Genomic DNA, 18,170 nt, shown 5'->3' with positions numbered 1-18,170 from the left:
TTTTCTCTTAACTTGATAAAACTATTGATGCATAGCGTTAAAGAGGCTATATTATGCTTTTGGGGATTTTCTCTTTCCTGTAGTCTGTGATATACTGTAGGTTTTTGTGCATATAAATGGTCTTCAAAGGCTAAAATCCCAAAGTTCCCTCCAGAAGGAGTTTCTCTCCCACACTCCCCCCCTGCATGAGACGAGGCATTGGACTCCTTTGTCTATAAAATGTTTAAAGGCTTTTATTGTCATTTGTACATAGCTACTACAGTGTAGATACTGTATGTCAATGAAAATCTTAGGTCATAGGCTCCTCCAACAGTGCAACACAATAACACAGATACAATAGTGCAAGTAAATACAAATAAAATAGAATAGAAATAGTGCAAGAAGAGTCTATTTACAAGTGTAACATAACGACATGTGTAACACTTGCGATTCTATTGCACGTTGTATGTGATTGGCTAAGGAGCAGCACATCGCTGACTAATCAAAACAGAGCCAGCCAGCAAACCAATCAGAGCAGACTGGGCTCTGGTTTCAGATAGAGGGTGAAAAGAGGTGCTGCAGCACAGGCAGTATGAGAAAAATAAAGAGCTTTTTGAACATTAAAGCATTGAGACAAGTGACAGTAAAGGCACAACATACAAATATGAACATGACAATGAGCATGATAGGGCCTCTTTAAAGTATGAGTTATTCCTCTCTCATGGTATCCCCTCGTCAAATATCCATCATCCTTCTGTTTTCCCTGAACTCCCTCTCATCCCCGAGCCTGGGAAATGGGTCATGACGTCGGACAAATTCAACCCTACAGATTATGTGCAAAAGGCCAATTATTATCTTCCTATTCCCTTCCTCTATCTCTATCCCCTCACCTCCTCCAAAGGGGCCTTTCCAACCCTGGACTCTGGAGAGGTTATCAAACCGCTGCAACGCTCAAGATATCTCAACAATACAAGACACAATTTTCAATTTGTGTGAGATCTTTGCAAACCTACGTCACTGTTGGAGTGTTTATCGTAAACATGGCCGATAGTGGCAGGGGGGTTATGTCACAGAGGTTAATGTAACAGAGGCAGGGAAAGCTGTGAGAAAAAAAGTATAACAGCTGAGAGAACTACATCGACCTTTTGGGGTCTGTTATGATAAAGTTGTTTGTTGTGTTGCTTGTAGTGACGAACACCCAGAGGCTTGCAGTTCACTTAAACTATAAGAGCATTTTAGCCTGTTTGAGCTAAATGTTTAATTTGTATTCCCTGTGTCTTAATTGTCTTAGCTTTAGGATGCAACACATATCTATTTTAATGAAAAGCTCTGATGGACACTGTAATCTGCAGCCATTTTCTCACCTTGTTTCTCTGATAACTTCAAATCCAGACATCTGACATCTGGGGCCTATACTACGAAGCTGGTTCAACCTAACCTGGATATGTTTGAGTTAGCCGGTTGGCCTAAACCAAAACATACGCGCTCTCGCTAAACTGTACTACGACGCGGGTTATCAAGTGGATCGCTCAAGCCAGCCGTGTCCTATCTAGTTAGTTGCGCGTTCACATGAAAGGGGTGGTATTTGGAGCTTTCGACCAATCACAGACATGGAGAAGCATACTGACAGCGCAGCGCATCATAATTCCTGAATTAAAAGTCAACTATAATATTAGACATATGAAGAAGTTCAACTTTAAACATCCATGACTTAAACACGTCCAGGATCAAAGCCACATAGAGAAAAAGTGTTTGAATGCGTACATTAACAGGTTTATGATATCACCCCGTCTAACACACGAGTGGATCTGACTTTAATTACATTTGACTCGAGTGTTTCGTCAACTTAATGTGTTGCTTCAAATAATACTTCTGCATACAGTATGTGACACTGTGAGTGTTGCACGGCCAGATACGGCTCAGCTGACTCAGAAAAGGAAATATATGATTATGATGTGATCAGTACTCAAGTTGTAAAAAAAAATCAAGGGGGATGGTGGATTTTATCATATGGGGACATAATTTGTGCTGATAACCCGCAGAGGGTGGGAGACCAACCAGCATAAAGATCATTATTATACTCCTAAAACAACATGCATGTTATGGATGTTCAGATACTCCTTTAATTGCTCTTGACCAATTAAGGCACCTCAGAATTAGAGTCGGTCCCCGGGCTGCCATGGCACCACTAACATTTAGGGTCAAATGCAGAGGACAATTAGTGCAACATCTTTTTTTCACTTTAATTTAAAGGGGGGGAGGGGATACAAAAATGTGGTTATAATGGAAGTCTATGGTACAAATCTTGTAGGTTAACAGTCCCTCATTTATTATTCAGATGGATCAACTGATTATACTAATAATAAAGTCAAAATTGTTTTTAGAATATTGAACTATAGTGTATTTTTTCAAAAAAGCAGTTACTAGTATACGATCAAAACGGGTATCTAAAGGGTTACATTTTTATCGTAATTAATTAAATCATTATGTAAATTAAACACTTCATGAAAAATTTGAGGAAAACAATTTGAAAATATTGATCCGTCATCATTTTATTGCAGTTCAAATACAAATATTTTATGTTAACATTACCAATGTTACTTTTTTTAACAGGGCATTAAGTGCAAATTGAAATTGTTTACAAAATATGAAAATGTATTAACAGATTATACAGATAATACAAAATAGGACCAATGTTGTCAATGGCTGCCTACTCCACTCTCCCCCATCTCATAGAAGTTTCCAAAGATTTTCATAATCATGTTTTTTGGTCTCAATTTTTCTGGCTCTTGCTTTCGGATTGTTAGCTAAGCAATGGCTTTGAAGCCAAGTCTTGACATATACCTCTGGTCTGAACTTGTTCAGTGGAGGGCCAACACACTTGATGAAAAGCAAGGCTGACATGCTTTTTACCTCTAGGGAGCTTCTAGTTGTGGTTAAAATGTTCATCTGACTAAACCCACGTTCACACTCAGCTGTGGAGATGACCAGAGTGTTCACTGCTTGAAGGAGGGGTTTCAGCTCTTCTGGTGCTGGTGGTATCATTTCATCAACAGTTGTGAGTCTTACCAGCTAGCTAACACGAGAGAAAAACGTAGCTAAACTCCAAACTAAGTTGTTATTGCTGCTTATGTCCATAGATTCCACCTTTGGTGACTAAATAGTGAGTAATGACTAAGATTACTGATTCTTGACTGACCTGAAATGTTATTTTTAGTATTTTTAAATATGAAGTCCCTCAGATCGCGTTGTCCTCCTGGTTGCTTGGCCATTGTGATGACCGTTACCTGCGCTTCTGGCATCGATCAAACAGGCGCATCACGGCGCTCTGGCGCCCTCTAGGGCACTCGCATAGTATAGCGTCAGTGACTTGGTAAAAATGTCATTGCGTGTTTGCGTGCTCCCTCGCCCACAGTATTTTACTCAAAATGCGCAAAATTAATGTTGAAATAGCAGTAATACCAGTGCCACGTTCATTGATAAAATTACATAAGGGATAGAAAGGGGGAATGGCAGTTTTAGAAGGGGGATGATTTTGACCGTTTTTATTTCAGGGGGGATGCCATCCCCCCTCATCCCCCCTCAACTCGAGTACTGGTTACAGCAACACATGTTACCGTGGTCGTTTGGGGAGGTTACTTCCTGGTTCAGCAAAAGGTGTGGCTGAGGGCTGAGAACTCATAAATACTGCAAGCAGGCAGCTAATTGGGACAAATTGGGACAAACCACATGCTACCATGCCAAAGGGTGGATTTGGGTTTTGTCAGTGTCCATTTGTATGTTAATTACCCCTTGTTTTGTCTTTGGTTTGGCCGAGCCACTATGTATGTTACATTTTGCCTGTTCATTTAACACCAATTTAGTTGCTGTGATATTTATTAGAGTTTTTTTCTTGGGTTAATGGAAAACCCAGTTTCTTCAAACAACTCCTATATCCTGTTGGTCCCTAAACATAGGTCTAGTCGTTTTTTACATTTGATGCATAAAAAGTTAAAATCAAAACTGATGATCGTCACATACAGTTATCTAATTTGTTGCCCATTCAAAGGACAGCGGCAACTCACGTCAAAGTTGAAGCAATATGAACTTGGAAAGCAATGCTCTGTGGTCATTTCCAGCATCACTTTCCCGTAGGAAAACACAGCACAGACCGCTTTTTTTCCCACTGATCATAAGTGTGCAGTTGTAAGGACGGGAAATAGCGTTTTCTATAAACCATTGAATTGCAACTGGGGTCAAGTTCCTGTCTTGTATTGGTTTCGGGAAAATGCATTTGTATTTCCAACAATGTCTCATAGAGACTATGAAATCGTCTGGTTTTAACATGAATTTATGTCTTTATTTCACTTTTGAAAAAGGACATTTGGCTTTGACACTGCAAACAATTATTCATTCAAATTGCTCAAGGATAGGAACACAAATGAGACCAGCAAAGTTATTCCTCATTGTATTACACAATCAATGCAGAAAGACAAAACTGTGTAAACAGGGACATACTGGCTTACAGACCACGTCTTACAACTTATTAACCTTCAGTTTGAAGGGAAATGTGTCCCATTAAACTGTCACACTGTACACAATGTACTCTAACCTCATAAAGCTTGTCAAGGTTTAGAGGAAGTCTGTGGGACCTCCTGATGTTGCAGAATTTATTCCTCACATGCAAGTAAAATGATATGCCAGAAAGCTTGGAGCAGAATTGTTCGCAGATGTTTTGGAAACTTTCGTCGTACTATAAACCATTTGAGACCCTAAACTGAAAATCTGCATGATGGGTATGAGGACAACAATGGTCTTTTGTTTCTTATTTTTGTGAATTATTCAGAGGTAAAGCCTTCTCAAAACAACGTCATCAAAATCAATATAAATTGTATATGTATGTATGACAGCTTTCAGTCGGATTATACTGTTGCTTTGTCTTGAAACAAGTTCTTGTGAAAGAAACATGAAGTCTAAATGTTCATGCCTTATCATATAATATAAGCACACATTGAATTTACAAATTACTCTTTAGATGTTCTTTAACTCATCCCTGGAAATTTAAAGAAGTCTCTCCAAGTGCTTTGTATTCAGCTAATGACCTTTAAGTCGAGCCAGTCTAAGTGGGTCTAAATATGTCCAGCATGATGGGAATAATCCTTCCATTGAATGTGACTGTGGGCAGCAGGAGCCCACTGAGTGTGTGTCAGTGTTTCCTAGTGACAAAGCTCCTGTTTGTCTTTTGGATCAAGGATCTCTCTGTGCGTATATATGTGCCATCTCTTCACTCCTCTATAGCTGTCATAAGTAACCATAGTTCCTTTAGAGGAAATTGATGACATTGGATACACACAGGAGGCAGGACAAGGACTAATGCTGCACTCATGTGAGAACAAAGGCTATGACCACTTGCTGTTGGAAATTAGTGACAAATTGATGACACGATGCCATGATTTAAAGCTCTCTATCAGCTTTTTCATACTTTAATTATGACATCGGAATTAGAGAGGACATATTATGTTCATTTTCAGGTTCATATTTGTATTTTGTGCCTCTACTGTGACATGTTTACATGCTTTACAAGTCCCCTATTATTCTGTTTTTCATCAATATATCATAGGTCTCAGATATATACAAAACATGTCTCTGAAGTGTTTGGCTCCAAACACCAAACAGATCATTGCAGCATCCCATAATCCCCTCTGTTTCAGCCCTGTTTCAAAAGTGCTGATTCTCTGTCTGTTACTTTAGATGAAAATCAGGAGCCACTCCCCACGCCCCTCTGAGAGATATTTGGTTAAAAAGAACCCAATGGTGCTCTAGTACCTCATTCACACCAACAGTGTTTCAGGGCCGGTTCGGAGCTGGAGCTTGAAAAGCACCGAGTTTTCCTCTTCACACCGCAGCGGAGCAGCCTCTTAGCTCCGGAATCCGGTTCGTTTCAAGCACCAAAAAATTGTCCGGCCAGAGCAAAAGCACCGCATACGTCACGCTTACGTCGAGGCGGGGGAAGGGACAGATCAACTCCTGAACAACAACAAAAAGCCCGCGTTTTATCCAGTTTGTACACAACGATGGAGAAACTTAACAAGAGTTTCAGAGTTTCTGCCATAGACTGTATCAGAGCCCTAGAGCAGTGCTTCTCAAACTTTTTTGAGTAATGTACCTCCTTTGAAACACTTTCTCAGCCAAGTAACCCCTGACCGATCCCGAACATTTTTGATCGAAAAAGCCTATACAAATAATTACAATATAGTGATGTTCCCTCAGTGTGTGATGTATTAACTCCTACGTGGTATGCATTACAACAAACTAAGGATATTTTCATCTTCATGCATGAAAAAAAATAACATAACACTTTTGTAAAACAGATTTTCCCAAGGAGTTTTTCAATTTAAGTAATATGTTATTGTGAAAAACTATAAAATACAATACACACATTTGACATGTTTATATGAGGACCCCCTTGGTGGTTCTAGGAATGTTTTATATAAAATGCAGTACCCCTACGTACCCCAAGGGGTCCGCGTACCCCCATTTGAGAATCACTGCCCTAGAGATACTAATCTCTCTAGGGCTCTGGACTGTATATATAAAGGTTTCTGCTCATGGTGAAGCAACGTGTCACCTCTCATTATAACTCATTATAAATCTATAAATCTATAAATATTCAACTTTACTTCACGTGTTCATTTGAGAACAGCTGTTACATACCTGGGTGAAGGTTACAGTTAATTTAAATGAAAGATACAACGTTACTCCACACTCATGGTTCAGTCCACCTTATGAAATAAGACCGACCTCGGAAGCAGTTGTGTTTTAAAAAAACCTTTATTGACACGAGTACACTTTTTTATAAGAATATAACTAAACCACAGAAATGACTCCGGAAAAGCTGCAGATAGAGCCATAAGAAATTAATGCAACTGATTTCATCCGCGCGGTTTGGCTTTATGAAGCAGGCACGCAAACGGTTACGTCATGACGCAAACGATGACGCAACGACGCATTACCAGTCGGACTCTGGGCGGTGTGAAAAGAGCCAGAGCTAAACCGAAGAACTGGTTCTGAACCTGAAAAGCTCTAGCACGGAGCTTGAACCGGAGTTGCGTTGGTGTGAATGAGGTATAGGAGGAGATTCAGGTGATAAGGGGGGGGGGGGCGGTTACCTTGGTTGGTGATTGGCTAATGGTTACACAAGACAAACAATCGTTATGACATCATAAAGTGGCCAAAATCTGATCAGCTCATTTTCAGACAGGTTTTTATATAAATGGATCAGAACAAAAGAGAGAGAATCATTATTCCTGAAACTTTCAGAGTCTCTTTACACAGAGGGGACACATGTTTATGTATAAATACTTATAATAATTATTTTGCATAATAGGTGATCTTTAAAGTTCAAAAAGTTCTCAAATGTTCTGCCTGTGCTGCAGCACCTCTTTTCACCCTCTGTCTGAAACCAGAGCCCAGTCTGCTCTGATTGGTTTGCTGGCTGGTTCTGTTGTGATTGTTCAGAAATGTCCCAGCAGGACATTTTAGCGGGACACTTCTGTCTACCTCCTATATTTATTACATCTGATCTCTCTCTCTGAACTCTAGGCCCAGGTTGAAGCACAGAAGGCCACTCAGGAGTTCCAGCGGGCGGTGGAGTTCCTGCGGGCCGCCAAGGAGACCATTGCCCTGGCCGAGGAGAGGCTGCTGGAGGAGGATAGCCGCCAGTTTGACTCCGCTTGGCAGGAAATGCTTAACCATGCCACACAGAGGGTACGAACATGATGCAAAGAATACTAAAAGGTTCCAGCCCAACTAGTAGTTTGTGGTCGAAGCTGAGGTTTAGACTGCTACTGATATAGAGATTTAAGAAAAAGTAAAAGTAGTCAATATAATTATACTGGAATTGTCCATTGTTTTCTTGGTTTCCAGTTGGGTTGGGAAATATGTCAACATTTTACACAGGCGGCCATCAGCCCCATGAACGGCATTTGCTGGAATATTTTTGTGCAAGCAAAGTCAATCATAGAAGGGCACATTGCAAATAAGAATATCACAGATTTTGGTATTACACTGAACAAGACGTATGTCCCAATTAAAGCAATTTTGCGTCTTTGCAAGGGCACATACCTGTTGAATGATTCTAACACTACACATTTTCGCGAGAATCTGTGAATACACCATCGCAACCGTAAGAAATGACCATATAAATTGCCACTAGAACAGCCCTGCTAAATCCAATTTGTCTGATTACCAAACCCTAGTTTCCACAGTTAAAATAAAAAGCCTCTTTATTGTTTCAGGTGATGGGTGCCGAGCAGGAGAGAACGCGCAGTGAAGCTGAACACAAGAAAACAGCAGCCAGTTACAACTCCTGCATCACACACATGAAGCAGTTAGAGAAGAAACTCAAACGCTCCATCAACAAATCCAGGTCTGTGCGTTTTGTCTCCTCCTCTCTGAATGTCTCCTTGTCTTTTCCTCCTTAGCTTGGGCCTCGCTGAGTGTGTGTGATTCTCTGGGAGAAAACAGGGCTACGTTTATGTCATCTGATGCAGTCCAGATGTTTCATGCCTCGGTTGTGTTGGGTGTGCTCCGTGTGTCAGGGCCCAGGAATGTGACTGCTCACAGAGGAGTGTTATTCCTCCTCCAGTGACAGTTGGCACACTTTCTCTTTCTCAGTTTTTCTTTTTTTTCTCCCCCTGTAGGCCGTATTTTGAACTGAAAGCCAAGTATTATCTACAGCTTGAGGTATGTATGCATAAAGATTTAAAGATACTTTGAGACAAATCTGTTTAAAGCACTGTAGTTTATAATTGTTTGGCCATGCTAATGTTTATCAGTTGATAAGTCACTTTGTCATCTGAGGATTAATTGCAATAACTTTTGTAAACTCTTAAATTTGACAGCTGTATTTTGTTCTCTGTTTATTATCAATGTTTGCTAACATGCTAAACCATAAGACAAACATGGTCTGCCTACACATGTCCCAGTGGCTACAACTACTTTTATTGCACAAGTTTACTTCAACTTCTTCTCGAAATATGAGAAAGTATTCTGATTCATTTTTCAGATATGTTCGGATTTTATATCAAAATATAAAAGTAATTTCAGCTGGTTACTTTCAGTTATTTTTGGATTGCCTGGATATCAAATGCAATGCAAATGAATACAATAAATAATAATAATAAAGCTTTATTTGTTGAGCAAACTTCTGAAAAGAAGAAACCATGATATTTAGTGTCTTGTGCTCAGAGATTTTATTTATAGGAACACCTATGCATTATCCCTAACTGTGTAGTAAACTCTTTTCTCATGTGTTTACAGTATATTTTCAAGAAAGCACGTTACTTACTGTTTTTCTGTATTATTGTGTTGCATTGTTGGAGAAGCCTGTGACCTAAGATTTTCATCGACATAACTACTCTGTAGCTATGTTCGTATGACAAATAAAGAACCTTGAACTTGAGAACCTGTTTTTATTTCTCATAGCAATTCAAGGGTCATGTGGACGAGCGTCAGGCCAAACTTGTCGTTGCCAAATCCGACTACCGTGCAGCGCTACGCAGCCTGGAGAGCATCTCCGAGGAGATCCATGCCCAGCGACGCTCCCTCGCCATTGGAACCAGGGAGCAAGGTGTCGGCGCGGAGGTGGACGGGGGCCACGAGGACATCGCCAACTTCAAGATGGAGTCGGACGGTCTGTCAAGTGAGTGTGGCTGAGGCCTGGAAATGAATATGCATCCATATCATCCATCCACATGTTTTGTTGGTACATCTGTGTGTCTGCATGAATGTCTAATGTTTCATATCTGTGTGTGTGTGTGTGTGTGTGTGTGTGTGTGTGTTTCAGTGGTGTCCGTATCAATTGAAGAAGAAGGCAGTCACAGTAGCAGCTCAGAGGAGGAGATCGGCGCTAACTCCCCCTCCTCACCCCGAGCTTCACCTTCTTCATCCTCCTCCCAACCCTCCACCTCCACCCCCCTGGATGGGCCCTGTTCACACACATCCTCCCCTCACAACGACCCCAGCTCTTTCCTCTCCTCCTCCCCCTCTTCCCCCTCTTCCTCCGTCCACTCCTCCTCCTGTCCCGACGGACTGGATTTGGCCAGCCCCTGTAGCTCGAATGACCCAGACTCGGCATGGGGTTCTGGCCATGCCTCGCCTCTCCTGGGCCCCCGCAGCCAGTGCAGCGGAGCCTCCTCCCCAGACTGCGACCAGGAGAGAGGTGTGTGTTCATCGCATCAGTGTGTGTGACATGTGTGTTCACTTGTGATGCTTCATCCTATATGTTGAAATGTAGTGCATGCTAATGAGAGAGCTGTAGAGGTGTAACTTTTGACAGAGCTCAGTTGGCCAAGGATACTTTCTAAAATGTTTTTTTAAATGTCCTATGTATTGAAATGTTTATATGATATGAATGAATGAAGATGTAGCAGCTGTTGTTGTTCAGTCATTCAGCCATTTTTTAAGAACTATGAATTGAAAGGCGCTTACACGTGTTTATTTAGGGTGTGGTGCATCATTTCAAGGCCCAATATCAATATTGAACACCTTTAACTTGATGATTTCCAGGAAAAATTCACTCCAAAGTTTCTTCTGTTTAAGACAGCAACGATAAAAGTGTATCATTGTTCATTCTAACATCCACGTGTTCACAATTACATACTCTTTGTTTGTGTGTGTGTTGCAGGTGAACGAGCAGAGGGAGCCGAGGCGACGCTAGAAGCCGGTTTGAACAAGCTAACTTTGACTGTAGCACAAAAACAAGAAGAAGGTGACACTGGAGAGGAACAGGACCCACATTTAATGAATCCGGAAATGTCCTCTCCCAGCTCTGTTCTGCTACTCAACAGTGTCTAACGTGTGTGTCACATTTCGAACACTCACTCAGTGCAGCTTCAAGGCTCAAACTGGAGCAGAAGATGTGGAGACGGCAGGATAAAAATGCTCAAGCTAAAGAAACTGACAACATGGCTATTGTCTGATCTTATGATGGTGTCATATTAAAAGTGCTAGTGTATTCTAACATCAGTGAATCATTGTCAAATAGATTTTGAACCTTAAACAAATGAGATCAGGGACAGGATAATTGGTCATTTTTGGTGTTAGTAGTGTTAGAATTCAAAATACTGCATTTCCCATAAACCTCATTGCTTTCTATTGCAAAGAGGATGCATCTTATTACCATTACATTGATATTGTTAGCTCTGTTTCTATATAACAGAAGAACAAATCTATGTTGTGCCACATAGAAATGTGTGTTGTACAACAGTATGGCAAATGTTCTTCCCTGTCGCATATTAATGGATGTTAATCGTCTCAATAATCATGTTGCAGTCTTCATCTTAATAGCTATGTGTCAGACAATGTGGGTAACATTTATCGATGTATATATACTACAGTTGGCACCACTAAAATATGTCAACAGTGAGCCTGTGAGGATCGTAATGGGACTAAAAAGGTCTCAAATGTTGGATAATGTCTTTTTCTGCCTTGAGCTCCCTCTGTAGCTCCTAAATATCAAGTTAAAATGTAGGATGCAGAGACTATTGCGGAGAAATAGTTGTTGAGTAGGAACGTGGAGTGCAGCAGTACTCTGAGCACTAAACTGAAGAGACTGAGCACAAATGGTCTTCCATTGGGACGTGTGAATGATTGAGTGAATGTATTGCTCACCCTCTGAGGTGGCGGCGATAGAGTGAATGATTTATTGAGTGTGTGTCTGTTGTGTTTTTTTTGTTGAGAAATGCTCAAATACTACCCCCTAGTACAGATATTCTATATTTATACTCCTGTATTCTTGTATATGAACAGTGTTTTGTGGTAACTGTTGTTTTTGTTTAACAAAAAATAAGCAATAAAGATGTTCTACATATAACTGATTTTTTAATATTGTCTTTTAGCACCTAAAGAGGCTTTATCATCCTAATGTTCAGGTTTATTTGTATATGTTGAGCTTCTATTGTAACACGTTTCCATGCTTTAATGATCAAAAATATCTTTATTGTTCTCATTCTGCCTGTTCTGCAGCACCTCTTTTCACCCTCTGTCTGAAACTAGAGCCCAGTCTGCTGTGATTGGTTAGCTGGTCGTCTGTGTTGTGATTGGTCAACCGCTCAGAGATGGAGGAATTTAGGATTTTAGACTTTGCAGACCATTTACATGGCCAAAATCCTATAACACACTACAGGAAAGGTTGTTAAAAGGTCATACATCTAAATATTGGTCATTATAACCTGTTTCGATTTTAAAGATACTGTGAAATATCTCTTGAAGGGAAGATATGACATTTCCTGGCGTAAACTTAGACTTGTTTTGGTCTGCGGTGTTCAGGGAACTCTTGCAATAGCATGTGTTTACAGAAGTCTGAGTGCTCTCACACACAGCTGTTCTGTACTACCACAGTTGAGTGTGTCGCCTTACTTGTGCCGTAAAAGTGACCTTGCATTACATGTGGGAAATACAATCATTCACCTTTTTGATGAGAGAGAATAAAAATGAATCGTAATACCCAAATATTTGAAGTTTTTCAGGAATTATGCTTTCTTCGTTGTTGCTTATAGACCCTTTTCACTTGAAGTTACCAGGCAGGAATTTAATGGTCCCAGCAAATTGTAAGCGAATTTCCAAAAATACCAAACTACTTGTTAAACTGAGAGATTTGTTACACCCACCACTTTTCGCTGAATCAGAATTACTGCAGCAGAAGTAGAGACCGAAACCTCTGAAATCATACTGCGCGTTGGTGTGGGTTGGAGGAGGGGGCTCTGTAAGGAAGTCTAAAGGAAGTAGCAGATTTTTTCCCGCTGTGTATTTTCAAATTCTAGCGCACTCGAGCTGGTTTCTCCAAAATGACCTACCCCATCTTTAAAGAGGTGCGTTAAATGGCTAACATGTCTAAAAGGCTAACATGAAATTGTATTAAAATAAATGTATGTTAGAGGTAAATTATTGTTTGTTCATGCCATGTGTTAATGTAAACAAATTATAATGGAATTTATTTTTTACTTTCAATTATCAAGATTAATATCATCATTATGAATCCAGGGCCAGCTGGATATTCTTAATCATTTATACTCTTCCATTGTATCCCTTTATCAGTTAATTCAACCCTGTTTCCCTTTAATACTCAGTTAATGACAAGTCACACAAAGCGATTATAAAATATATCCGTTTCTGCTGACTATATATCGCTTCTTCAATTTTTCAGCTCTTACATTAAACACACACTGCTGCTGTGTCATGTCTTCAGTTAGATCCCTGAGACAGCACAGCTTATTTCACTCTGTAGCATGTCTGCACACACTGCTGAGAGCATGCAGCCTTTTAATCTGGCTGCATGTAATTTAAATATCACGAGTAAAGCTCTATGAGGCAATAACTTGACAATGTGCTGTAAAATACTGACATCTAGTGCCAAGTTTGGGGTATGTATAAACTCCAAGACTTTTAGCAGTAGTTTCAATTAACTGGCAACCAAATTGTGTTTTTCCAACTTAATAAGTTAAATACAGTATTAGTATACAGTGTTGAGAGCTGAACACACACATTTAGAAGAACAGAAAGACAAAGAATTTGAATTTTATATTTGAATTGTATTTCAATCATTGTACAACACAAAAACATTTATAAAATGGTTAATTAAACCTATTGATGTTAAGGAGGATCCCAAATCTATTTTTGGGGGACCAAATAGTAGCAAAGCTAAAAATTAAGGTTTAAATAAGGAATCCGTCTATTCTTGGATCTAAAAAGTTGCACAAGGAACAACTCCACAAAACCCTTTAACAGGAAAAAAGTGGAGAAACCTCAGCCAACCGAGACGTCTCCAGAACGCATCGAGGTCCAGCAAAGATGGGAATAAGATCTGGAAAATAGTGAGAGAAAGCGCAAAGAGTAAGATAGAAAGACAGGGACATGTACCGACAAACGTGACATTTCACTTTACTTTTGAAAAACAGAAAAACACTTTGACATGTTGACCACCTGAGACACATCCGCAAACCATTTCTGTTTTCTTAGTAACCGACCTGTTAGAGAATAAGTAGTCGAAACAGGGAAAAACAAACCTTATTCTCCAATACTTGTCATACTGTGTTAACGTCCGTGTGAGAGGAAATGGTCCTATATGCGGATGTGACCCAAAGTAACATGCGTATAGGACTTTCTGTTTTCTTAATGGCTTACCTGGTAGAGAATAGGTAAAGAAACAGAAGAAAACAAATCCTATTCTTCAGTACTTACTTTGTGCAAACGTCGGCACATGATGAATTCCCTGTCTCACATTTTGTGAGTAGATTTGAACATTTGAAACATATTAATGTACAAACACTTCAATACCGTAGACATGTCTACGGGAGCGATTTGTGCTAAAGTGTCTTGCTCAAGGACACATCGGCATGTGACCCAAAGTCACATCCGCATAGGACTTTCTGCTTTCTTAATTACCCTGACGAGAATAGGTAAAGAAACAGAATCAAACAAACCCGATTCTCCCACCCCCCTCAATGTGCAAACAGCAGTACACTTGAGCTGTCTACTGAAACTTACCGTCCTTTTTCCTCAATAAAAAAAAGGTTGTTGTTCTTCCAGTTGAACATTCGGAACATATTACATTACAAACACTTCAATACCGTAGACATGCCTACAGGAGTGATTTGTGCTAAAGTGTCTTGCTCAAGGACACATCGGCATGTGACCCGAAGTCACATCCGTATAGGACTTTCTGCTTTCTTAATGGCTTACCTGGTAGAGAATAGGTAAAGAAACAGAAGAAAACAAACCCTATTCTCCAATACTTACTTTGTGCAAACGTCGGTACATGATAAATTCCCTGTCTCACATTTTGTGAGTCGGTCACGTCTCAAGAAGGCAACATCAGCCAATGATTTCTGTTTTCTTAATGAACTATCTGCCAGAGCATAGGTAAAGAAATAGAAGAAAACTAAAATATATATATTACATTACAAACACTTCAATACCGTAGACATGACTACGGGAGCGATTTTTGCTAAGGTGCCTTGCTCAAGGACACATCGGCATGTGACCCAAAGTCCTATGCGGATGTGACCCAAAGTCATATCCGTATAGGACTTTCTGTTTTCTTAATGGCTTACCTGGTAGAGAATAGGTAAAGAAACAGAAGAAAACAAACCCTATTCTCCAATACTTACTTTGTGCAAAGGTCGGCAAATTACAAATTTCCTGTCTCACATTTTGTGAGCAGAGATGAACATTTGAAACATATTAATGTACAAACACTTCAATACCGTAGACATACCTATGGGAGCGATTTTTGATAAGGTGCCTTGCTCAAGGACACATCGGCATGTGACCCAAAGTCCTATACGGATGTGACCCAAAGTCATATCCGTATAGGACTTTCTGTTTTCTTAATGGCTTACCTGGTAGAGAATAGGTAAAGAAACACAAGAAAACAAACCCTATTCTCCAATACTTACTTTGTGCAAAGGTCGGCAAATGACAAATTCCCTGTCTCACATTTTGTGAGCAGAGATGAACATTTGAAACATATTAATGTACAAACACTTCAATACCTTAGACATGACTACGGGAGCGATTTGTGCTAAAGTGTCTTGCTCAAGGACACATCGGCATGTGAGCCAATGTCACATCCGCATAGGACTTTCTGTTTTCTTAATGGCTTACCCGGTAGAGAATAGGTAAAGAAAAAGAAGAAAACTCAAATATATATATGACATTACAAACACTTCAATACCGTAGACATGACTACGGGAGCGATTTGTGCTAAGGTGTCTTGCTCAAGGACACATCGGCATGTGACCCAAAGTCCTATGCGGATGGGACCCAAAGTCATATCCGTATAGGACTTTCTGTTCTCTTAATGTCTTACCTCGTAGAGAATAGGTAAAGAAACAGAAGAAAACTCAAATATAAATATTACATTGCTAAAGTGTCTTGCTCAAGGACACATCGGCATGTGAGCCAATGTCACATCCGCATAGGACTTTCTGTTTTCTTAATGGCTTACCTGGTAGAGAATAGGTAAAGAAACAGAAGAAAACAAACCCTATTCTCCAATACTTACTTTGTGCAAACGTTGGCACATGATAAATTCCCTGTCTCACATTTTGTGAGTCGGTCACGTCTCAAGAAGGCAACATCAGCCAATGATTTCTGTTTTCTTAATGAACTATCTGCCAGAGCATAGGTAAAGAAACAGAAGAAAACTAAAATATATATATTACATTACAAACACTTCAATACCATAGACATGACTACGGGAGCGATTTGTGCTAAGGTGTCTTGCTCAAAGACACATCGGCATGTGACCCAAAGTCCTATGCGGATGTGACCCAAACTAACATCCGTATAGGACTTTCTGTTTTCTTAATGGCTTACCTGGTAGAGAATAGGTAAAGAAACAGAAGAAAACTCAAATATATATATTACAATACAAACACTTCAATACTGTAGACATGCCTACGGGAGCGATTTGTGCTAAAGTGCAAGGCTCAAGGACACATCGGTATGTGAGCCAAATTCACATCCTCATAGGACTTTCTGTTTTCTTAATGGCTTACCTGGTAGAGAATAGGTAAAGAAACAGAAGAAAACAAACCCTATTCTCCAATACTTACTTTGTGCAAAGGTCGGCAAATGACAAATTCCCTGTCTCACATTTTGTGAGCAGAGATGAACATTTGAAACATATTGATGTACAAACACTTCAATACCGTAGACATGCCTATGGGAGTGATTTGTGCTAAGGTGTCTTGCTCAAGGACACATCGGCATGTGACCCAAAGTCCTATGCGGATGTGATCCAAAGTAACATCCGTATAGGACTTTCTGTTTTCTTAATGGCTTACCTGGTAGAAAATAGGTAAAGAAAAAGAAGAAAACAAACCCTATTCTCCAATACATACTTTGTGCAAAGGTCGGCAAATTACAAATTCCCTGTCTCACATTTTGTGAGCAGAGATGAACATTTGAAACATATTAATGTACAAATACTTCAATACCGTAGACATGCCTATGGGAGCGATTTGTGCTAAAGTGTCTTGCTCAAGGACACATCGGCATGTGAGCCAATGTCACATCCGCATAGGACTTTCTGTTTTCTTAATGGCTTACCTGGTAGAGAATAGGTAAAGAAACAGAAGAAAACAAACCCTATTCTCTAATACTTACTTTGTGCAAACGTTGGCACATGATAAATTCCCTTTCTCACATTTTGTGAGTAGAGATGGTCACATCTCAAGAAGGCAACATCAGCCAATGATTTCTGTTTTTTCTTAATGAACTATCTGCCAGAGCAGAGGTAAAGAAACAGAAGAAAACTAAAATATATATATTACATTACAAACACTTCAATACCGTAGACATGACTGCGGAGCGATTTGTGCTAAGGTGTCTTGCTCAAGGACACATCGGCATGTGAGCCAAAGTCCTATGCGGATGTGACCCAAAGTCATATCCGTATAGGACTTTCTGTTTTCTTAATGGCTTACCTGGTAGAGAATAGGTAAAGAAACAGAAGAAAACAAACCCTATTCTCCAATACTTACTTTGTGCAAACGTCGGCACATGATAAATTCGCTTTCTCACATTTTGTGAATAGAGATGGTCACGTCTCAAGAAGGCAACATCAGCCAATGATTTCTGTTTTCTTAATGAACTATCTGCCAGAGCATAGGTAAAGAAACAGAAGAAAACTAAAATATATATGTTACATTACAAACACTTCAATACCGTAGACATGACTAAGGGAGCGATTTGTGCTAAAGTGTCTTGCTCAAGGACACATCGGCATGTGACCCAAAGTCACATCCGCATAGGACTTTCTGTTTTCTTAATGGCTTACCTGGTAGAGAATAGGTAAAGAAACAGAAGAAAATAAACCCTATTCTCCAATACTTACTTTGTGTAAACGTCGGCACATGTCAAATTCCCTGTCTCACATTTTGTGAGTAGAGATGGTCACGTCTCAAGAAGGCAACATCCGCCAATGATTTCTGGGTTCTTAATGACCTATCTGCCAGAGAATAGGTAAAGAAACAGAAGAAAACTAAAACTATTCTCCATCCCCCCTCAATTTGCAAACAGCAGTTCAACCCGGAGAGACGTGATGTAAGAATTACATATTTATTGTTTACACGTCATATGAATGAAATGATTGCCATGATAGTACAACAGGAGAATGTAATGGTGTTTGGCGATTAGGCCCCCGG

The 18,170-nt window shown here is 39.9% G+C and overlaps 1 protein-coding gene across 1 annotated transcript in view; it reads left to right on the top strand.

The window, feature by feature from the left end:
- LOC117558684 (SH3 domain-binding protein 5-like) overlaps window positions 1-11,833 on the top strand; it is a 21,890-nt gene extending 10,057 nt beyond the window's left edge. The window contains exons 4-9 of the mRNA XM_034235028.1: window positions 7,561-7,725; window positions 8,256-8,386; window positions 8,661-8,703; window positions 9,445-9,661; window positions 9,806-10,180; window positions 10,646-11,833. Of these exons, the coding sequence (XP_034090919.1) occupies window positions 7,561-7,725; window positions 8,256-8,386; window positions 8,661-8,703; window positions 9,445-9,661; window positions 9,806-10,180; window positions 10,646-10,815 (1,101 nt within the window). The 3' untranslated portion in view covers window positions 10,816-11,833. The remainder of the gene's footprint in view (window positions 1-7,560; window positions 7,726-8,255; window positions 8,387-8,660; window positions 8,704-9,444; window positions 9,662-9,805; window positions 10,181-10,645) is intronic.
- The last annotated feature ends 6,337 nt before the right edge of the window (window positions 11,834-18,170 follow it).

Source organism: Gymnodraco acuticeps, unplaced genomic scaffold (genome assembly GCF_902827175.1).
Source record: "Gymnodraco acuticeps unplaced genomic scaffold, fGymAcu1.1, whole genome shotgun sequence".
NCBI lineage: Eukaryota > Metazoa > Chordata > Actinopteri > Perciformes > Bathydraconidae > Gymnodraco > Gymnodraco acuticeps.
The sequence above is the reverse complement of the archived record's forward strand: the minus strand, read 5'-3'. Positions and strand labels throughout refer to the sequence as shown.